The sequence below is a fragment of the Microtus ochrogaster genome, unplaced genomic scaffold (genome assembly GCF_000317375.1).
Source record: "Microtus ochrogaster isolate Prairie Vole_2 unplaced genomic scaffold, MicOch1.0 UNK36, whole genome shotgun sequence".
Taxonomy (NCBI): domain Eukaryota; kingdom Metazoa; phylum Chordata; class Mammalia; order Rodentia; family Cricetidae; genus Microtus; species Microtus ochrogaster.
Window position 1 is genome coordinate 73,418 of NW_004949134.1, and position 9,041 is coordinate 82,458.

General features: G+C 41.6%; 1 protein-coding gene across 1 annotated transcript; it reads right to left on the bottom strand.

The window, feature by feature from the left end:
* Positions 1–6,882: 6,882 nt before the first annotated feature.
* On the bottom strand, positions 6,883–7,896 carry LOC101983676 (melanoma-associated antigen B4-like). Its single transcript, XM_013354262.1, has one exon. The coding sequence runs from the start codon at positions 7,894–7,896 to the stop codon at positions 6,883–6,885; it is 1,014 nt and encodes a 337-aa protein (XP_013209716.1).
* Positions 7,897–9,041: the final 1,145 nt, after the last annotated feature.

Below are 9,041 nucleotides of genomic sequence, written 5' to 3' on the forward strand. Positions count from 1 at the left end.
ACGGGGTTTTGATCCTACTTCATGTTCTGGCTTTGTGGGAGCCTAGCCAGTTTGGATGTTCACCTTCCTAGACATAGACGGAGGGGGGAGGACCTTGGACTTTCCACAGGGCAGGGAACCCTGACTGCTCTTTGGTCTGGAGAGGGAGGGGGAAAGGAGTGGGGGGAGGGAGAGAAGGGTGGGAGGAGGGGGAGGGAAATGGGAGGCTGGGAGGAGGGGGAAACTTCTTTTCTTTTCCTTTTCTCAATAAAAAAATAACTTTTAAAATGGAAAAAAAAGAAAATGGTATGTCAGTTACGTTAGGCCTTATCCAAAGTTGGTTGCTTCAACGCTGCAAACGTGACTTTGGGTGATTGCCTAGGTAGCTAGTTGTCTTTGTGATTTGTTGCATGTTTTGGAAGTTGTTTTACTGAACTTCTTAATTACCCAGGTAACATTATTTCCCTTCTCAGATCTTCGATGGGGTTGAAGACTATATAAATGTAGTTACTTTCCACTCATGACTTGGCCAAGCTACTTATTATATAAGACTTAAGCTAGTTAGAATAGAATATTTGTACTTATTGTATATAATTTCATAGTAGGTTTAGAATCCTCTTACTTAAAAAAAGGGGGAGCTGCTGTGGGAGCTATTTCCGCTCCTTCAGCCAATAGTCACTGAGATACCAGCCCATTGGGGTGTGGTCTCTCTCACTTTAAAAAAGTGGCCACTTCCCTCTCTTCTCTCTCTTGCTTCCTGCTCTGCATCTGGTGACTAGACTCCCTTCCTGATTGCGCAGAGGGCTGTTTTCTGGGACGGTGATCTGCAAGTTTTTTCCCCTTTAAATAAATAACCATTCTATTAATCATAATTCCAAACTAGTGTGGGATTGTTTGTGACTTAAATCTTCACAGGACAAGCCTGTTGATCTACAAGTTCAACCAAGTCCCGTCCATGGGGTTATTAATGGTTACTATGTGTTCCATGGTACACATTCAGGGTCCCTACCTTGACTGCAGACCTCTCTCAGAACTCACTAGCAGAGGGGCCTGAGCAGCAGAGGCAGCTTCCTTGCCAGGGGCACTAAGACACAACTCCTCCCCCTTCACAGAAAGTAAGGGTCAACCATATCCCGTTAGGGGTGGGTTCTGAAGATTGACAGCAGGGACAGGTTACTATGGAAGCAGACTGCTGTGGAGGAAATTTAGAGGAGAGTCTGGTTTCCTTACTATACTTCCCTAAGACACTAATCCTTCCCACTGCCTACACTTTTCTTTGGCTATTTCATGCAGTACTTAAAACCTGAGACTCAGATGCCCCCACTTAACTCATGCCCCATCTTTTATGATTTTTTAAAAATCCTGGTGTGCCCCCTGCTGGCTTGCAGAGCAGTCACTAGCCCCATCTGGCAGATCCTTAGCAGGGCTGGCGGGTGTGAGCCGTTGGCAGGTGAAAAGCACATAGACAAAGAAAATAGGCATAAAGCTGAACATTTATTATTTAGAGGAGAGAGAGAGAGAGACACACACACACACACACAGAGACAGAGAGACATGCGTGCTCACCAAGAGGGGACAGCCAGAAAGATTCAAAATGGCGGGGCAGGGGTCAGAGGTCACTGGGAGTGGGTGTGGCTTGTCCCCTAAAAAGACCAGAGACCAAAAGAATAACATTCCCACGTCTTCCTTACAATAAAAGCAGGAGATTAGACACCACAGTTTGAAGGAATTGGGGCGGCTGATTCTCAAAACTGCTTCCGGCTGATTGTGGGCATCATCTTTGCAGGAGGAAACCTGGGAAGGCTGTGTGCTGGCCACATCCTGGCATAGCTGGTCTCTTTGCTTCTGACCTGTGTCTGTGGCATGGATATGTCTGGTGTCCCTTATCCTGTTTAAGGTATTGGCAGAACAAAGAACAAAGTTAAATTAAGGAAAAAAAATTGGACCAGGGAATTGAGGGGGTATCTGACCTGTTTAAGATGGATTCCTTAATTCGGCTCCAGGGAACTCACAAGAACTCCTTGATTTTGAGAAACAGAAGTTTTAGACACACACACACACACACACACACACACACACACATATATATGTGTGTGTGTGTGTATACTCATATGTATATATGTATATATGTATGTATACACACACATATATAGAGAGTATATATAATGACTTATGACTGTGACATATTTTTGTACAATGAAAAGTGTTTTTTAATACTATGAAAGGCATCATAAGAGATAAATTTGGTTTGAAATTTATTTTGTGAGGCAACCTTGCAAAACCTCTCAACTATCAAACTGTCAGAGATCTTTGAGAAGGATAAGATTTTACTTGAGTTACTGATTGAAAAATGACAGAGAACTTACTTGGTTGGCACCCAGAGCTACTCTTTTGGGTCCTCCATGGTCTCTGAAGGTTGCACTTGACCTTTGCTGGTTAGCACCAGGCCTGACAGGCTCCAGAAGACCCTGTGGGCTAAGAAATATGTAGGAAGACAGACCTACCTTGACCTGAGCAGCTAGGCTGTCGATTCCAGCGATTCCATCCACGTCTAGAGGTCTTTAGTTTAGACTAAAGGCAGTTTTTCCCCAATGGTCTGCTGTCGGCAGTCGAAGCAAACTGCAGAAGGGTGTTGTTCTGTGTGCCCATTTGTCTTCTTTCTTCTTTGGAGGAAGCAGAGTGTTGCTGCTAAGAAGCCAACCTGTCTCTTTTTTGCTATGAAAAGTTTTTTAATAATTAAATATTTAAATATCACATTCCCCAGACCTCTGAGCAATTGAGGCTGTTTATTAGGTATAGCTGCAGTATAGAATCTGCTTGGAAGGGTGGGTTTGAGCTTGACTGTTCTGGCTCTTAACAGGTAAGATTTACACTCATAAAAAGACAGAAAGAAGAAAAAAACTGTTTGTAATATAAGGTTAATGGCAGAACTGACAATGGTAGAGAACAGCTTAATATCAAATATAAGGCATTTTTGTAAGAGAATTAAAAGTACATACCAGTTTAAAATATGAAACTTATGATTTTATAATCTGAAATGAGATGTAATGAACAATTATTATACACAGAAAGAGTGAACAGGTATTGGGCAACGTGGATGCCTTTGATGGGCCCTATCAAAGGCATGCCATGGCGCAAAACACATGTTAGACACATATTAGAGAGTTAATATGAGGAGTTTAGTGAAAACTGGGTCAAAATGCAGGGTATGCAGTAGTAAAACTGGGAGAGCTTGGTCACCTGACCTGGCTCTCAGCCAAGATGATGATAAAGTCACCTGACCCACCTGGCCCTCTGCCAAGATGGCGACAGCCACGTGTTGTATGAAAAAAAGTCACAATTTTTGAGCTGTAAGGATTTTAAGCTTAATGAGAGGGACATAAAGGCGTGATCTGATCTGTTGTTGAGCTGCCATGACAACAGAAGCTGCAGAGGGGAGGGGCAAAAGGCTGGAACTGAAAAATCTGCACCATGCCATGGCTGGAATTGAAAAGATGGCTGGAATTTTAAAAACCAGGGAGCTGGTTGCTATCCATAGCAAAAAAAATCGTGAAAACCAGCAAAAATAGCATCCAAGGCCTATATTGGAATGTCTTCCAAGAGATATAGGTGTGATGCAAATCGGCGTGAACACTCAGGACTCATGGATGAGGACCGCGAGTGGAGTGTTATAGCCTAGCTGGGTTCTGGGTCACCCAGGGCCAGGGACATTCAGAATGGCAGTTAACTGACCAAAGAAGAGAAAAAGGAAAGAGAAAAAAATGAAAAAAGACAAAGAAAATGAGGGACCCTGGTCAAATGCACTGCACGGGAAGTGTGTAGTGCTAATGCGGGTGGACCGACCCCCAGGTCTGATCCAAACACGACTCTGGTAAAGGAAAGCAACCATAGCAGAACAAGAGCAACCTTAGCAGAACGGGGAGACACTCACCAATTGAAGCCATCTGGAAAGCTGGTGGTGGGAGTAAAAAAAGAACCTGGTTCAGGATATTCGAGTCACAGCACCAAGTTTATGATATGTTAAAAATCCCAGAGTGCCTCTGGCCGGCTCGCAGAACAGCCGCTACCCTCGGCGGATCCCCAGAAAGTGGGCAGGTGTGAACAAGCAACAGGTAAAAGGCACATAGACACAGAAAATAGGCATAAGCTGAACATTTATTATTTAGAGGAGAGAGAGAGACAGAGAGAGAGAGAGAGAGAGAGAGAGAGAGAGAGAGAGAGAGAGAGAGAGAGAGAGAGAAACACGTGTGCACACGCCAAGGGGAGACAGTGAGAAAGATTCAAGATGGTGGGGCAGGGGTCAGAGGTCACTGGGAGTGGTTGTGGATTGTCCCTTAAAGGGACCAGAGACCAAAAGAATAACACCATCCTCCCTGCAATGCGTCCATCTCCACCATAAACTACCTGAACCTTCCTCCTCCTCTCCCCCATTTTACATGTCCTGCCCCAGGTGGCATGAAAGTCTTTTTCTATTTACAGCTTAATTCTCAGCTTTTACATACACTTCTCTGCTTTCAGGAACCCCAGCACCATGGGGTTGGAGGGTCTAATAAAGGACACAAGGGCACAACTTCTGTCTAGCAAGTTTCAACTAGGTAGAGTGAAGCTCAAGCTCCTGCCCCATATGCATCCAAGTCTACCAGCTACACACATAACCCTCCCTTGCCTCAGTCCTTTACGTGGAAGTCTAGATTTACTACACAGGTTGACAGCTTTGTCCTCGATCTCAGAGTACTGTGTCCCACTCTTTGCCACAGCCAAGTAATGACTCAGGTTCAGGTCCAGTCTCCGTAGGAAGCCACACCTTTCTGAGTCCCAGAAAAGATGATCTGGGCAATCTTTCTCACATGGTTCTAAAGGCTTATGTTTTTGGGTCTGACAGCAGGGTCAGGGTTCTGAGTCCATACTTTCTCTTAGGGGAAAATTCCTTTCAATCCACAGAGGCCTACTCAGCTTGGTTTAGGCTTTGAACAGGAACTCTACCTTGCAGACCTGGGGTCCTGTCCCTTAAAGCCTATTAGGGTGCTTGCAGTAAACCTGAAGGCAGAGATGAGATGCACGAAAAACACTGCCTGCTGGCTCAACCACGTGTCTTCTGGGGTTCCTGGCATCTTCTCTTCTACCGATTTTGGACCATTTGCATCAATTCACTCACCTCAGTACCCAAAGTGGAAGTCTCATCATGCCCCAGTTAGGATCTGTTTCCCATCCCTCAACTTTCAAGTCAGAAGAAGCATGGCTGGGGGTTTTGAGGTAGCTCTCTTCATGGAAATATGTGTCTAGTAGAACAAGTTTTACAACACTGTGCAATTTATTAGGCATATTTTAAGTAACTATCACTCTCTGAACAAAATACTTATGATTAAAGCAATGACTGTCAATCCAAACAGCAAAAGCTTTTGCAATGGGAAAACATTTTTAAAAATTAAAATTTAAGATTAGGTTTTAAATGTTTATCTAGCAAAATAATAATAAGAACATATCAGCCGGGTGGTGGTGGTGGTGCACGCCTTTAATCCCAGCACTCGGGAGGCAGAGGCAGGCAGATCTCTGGGAGTTTGAGGCCAGCCTGGTCTACAAGAGCTAGTTCCAGGACAGGCACCAAAGCTACAGAGAAACCCTGTCTCCGAAAACCAAAAAAAAAAAAAAAAAAAAAAAAAACAAAAAAACACATCAGCACTTAATAAAATATTGTTAATTTGGCAGTGGTTGTGAATAACTTTAATCACGGCACTTGATCACAGGTGGATCTCTGTGAGTCTAAGCCTAACTTAGTCTACAGAGAAAGTTTCAAGACAGCCAGGCTACACAGGGAAATGGTGTATCAAAAATAAAACAGAAAAAAAACAAAAAAAGAAAAGAAATATTGTTGTAGAAAATCAAACATCATATCCAAGGGTATTGAATCAACATTTAAATTTTTAACCTACATATAATTTTAAATTAGTACAAATATATTTATAAACAATCTTTTACATCAAACTTTAATCTTAACACTATGATTGCTATTACAAAGTTCAGAAAACAAATTTAATGAAGTGATTTTAATATAAAGCACAGTTGGTTATATCTAAAACCCAGTAGACTTATGGTATATTAGATAACATAAACTTATAATGTAATGATTTTTATCCTTATTTTTCTTAACATTTTGCCTAAAAGATTCTACAGAAAGTCCTGTATGCCAGGTCATGAACAAGAAGGAAAAACAAGACCTTTTATATCCCTAAAGATAACTAGTAATGAATATAGAAAAAATATTTTCTGTTGAACAAGACATCACTCTATGTATTGTCTCTTTAGGAAGTAGAGATCTTATTCCATTCTGTCCAATAATGAGAGCTTCTTAGAGAAAATATCATTGCATATCCCAGACCTCCTGCTTATTTTACCAAACATTTCCAATACACAGGTTGATAAGTTTGCAAGAGTAGATATTCAGTGCGTGTTTGGTTAAATCATGAACCTTTAAAACAAGATATCTGATTCTCTGCTAATTTCTCACACATATTTTAATATCAGAAACAAAAGTCAGTATACATCCCTGATATCAATGCTAAGAAAACAAGGAATAAAAGAAAATATTCACTGAAAAGCATAACACTTTTGAATGTTTTTCTTTCATATTGTACAACATTTTCTTAATGTAATTCCATAGTATCTTATGAACATCATCAAATCCTTAGAAGATTTCAAGTTGTAAACTGTATTTTAAATAAATCCAAAAAATTTGAGCTCCCAACTTGGTAAACAACAGTGAAGGAAATGGCTACAAAATTTATCTGTGTACATTCTAACCCCAAGTCAAAACTTTGCTAAAAATCCCCCAAAAGATTATCAACAGCTTATTTGCAAAAATATGAACAGACCTTTTCAACAATAGATCACAGGCTACCTTATACCTTACTTGTGAGTAGGATGACTTAACTTGGTCTTAGTATGTCCCTTGGCCTTGCCTTTAGTGCCAGACTTGGCTGCAGCTGCAGCTTGGGCTTTCTCTTCCTCTTCAATCAAAGCCTGCTCATAAAGAGATGAGCAAACTCCAGGCAAGGCGTCACTGATCTTGGCTAAAAAGTCCATCACCTTTATCTGGCATGTTTCAGCATAGGCTCTTGGGCCCCACAGGAACTCATAGGATGGAGGATCACTGTTAGGAACCTGACGGTGCTCTATGTATTCTTCCTGCACTAGCTGCTCAGTGATGACCCTCCTAATATCCCCAAAGAAGATATGTATGATCACATCACAGACTCCTAATGCATTCAGGAAATACCAGACATCCTCCTCAGCAGCACAATAGTTATTTAGGTAAATCACACTTAGGAGAGCAATCAGAATGCCCCTGGTAGGAACACCTAGCTCATTGATCCTACTTCCATCCTCCTCAAAATCTAGCTTGCTCACAAGCTCATATGCTTGACCATGTGGCAGGATTTCTTTCAGCTCAAGGCCAAACACCACATCCAATCGATAGGAAGCTTTCTTGAGGATCTCGGGAAAGTGTTCCTTGAACCTTTTGTTGATAACTTTGAGCATCTCTCCCCTCTTCAGGGGCTGCTGCACTTTGTATTTGTAGAGCATGTACTCCATCAGCATTCCCGTCTTCCTTGTCATAACATCCATCTGCATGCTTCTAGTGGAGAGTAAAGCCCCGGGGGGACGCTCATTTTCATACCCTTGGGCCTGGTCACCCTTATCAGACCTTGCATAAGTCACTCTCTGGCTAGCAGTACTGCTGAGTGCTGAGCTTTCAGACTGCTGTGGGAAGTCAGCAGTAGAAGTGCTTGGCTTAGCATCTCCTGAAGCTTGATCAGAGCCAGCACGTGACTGTGCTTTCTCTGCCTCCTTTGCTTGAGCATCCTTGAGTGCCCGCCGTTTCTCTCGAGCACGGGCTTTACTCTTCTGTCCCCTTGGCATGATGGCTGGCGTCAGGGACAGCAGGACAGAGTCTTGGTAGTAGAACAGGGAACTGAGAAACCTGAATCAGGAAAATAACATGCTATGAGCACTTTGAGCATGTTGAGAACACTGAGGCTTTCAGCAATTCTTTCCCCTCCTTGTTTCACACATCATAATGACATCAATGTTCTCAGAACTCCCTGTATTCCTCACCTCTGGTCACCTTATATATACTGTGAGGTAAAGGACCTTTCTCTGGTGTTTGAACACTCTCAATTCTACTCACATCTAGTACTAGGCTGCTGTAATGTTTTACAGAATCCAGGAGTAAGGAAGCCCAAAAGAGACTTGAACTTGAATGACAACACCAATTCACATAACATGAATGGTGAAATCTCAGAAGGTCATACCCCCAAATGAAGTACTGTAGACAGTGGCTGTTACAAGAGGGAGATTCAATCTTCTGTAGGCATAAGCGCTCAGTCCTAAAACCATACACATATAAGCAACACTAAATGGACATATTAGGCTGTATTTACGTCTTTATATAATAAATGCATGTGTTTATATTATTTATTACTTAAATTATTAATATTATTGTTACATAAAACAATATATAAAATACATGTATGTATTTATATATTGTCACATATGATAATTATACAATGGGCTGTCGATTTCAGTCTACATGGCAGGAATGGGTGTGGATAGAGGGAGAAGATAGGAAATGATATAAATACAGTGCACACAAATTAAATAATAAGTCAAAAGCAAAAATAATCATAGCACTCAGGAATTACCAGCACAAGGACTTCCAGAAGTTAAAAGTTATCCTGGTCTACATTGTGAATTCTGGGGAAATCATATATATATATATATATATATATATATATATGTACTGAATTTTCAATAAAGAAAAAGACCAAAATGCATGATGCACAATGACAGAAAACACAGATGGAAGAGAAAGTGGGAAATACTCTATAGCAAATGGGCACAGGATTCCACTTCCTATGTATAACCCCAGCAACACAGACTTTAAGGACAACATTGAATAAATGGGACCTACTAAAACTGAGAAGCTTCTGTAAAACAAAGGACACTGTCATTAAGACAAAAAGGCAATCCACTGACTGGGAGAAGATCTTCACCAACCCCGCAAC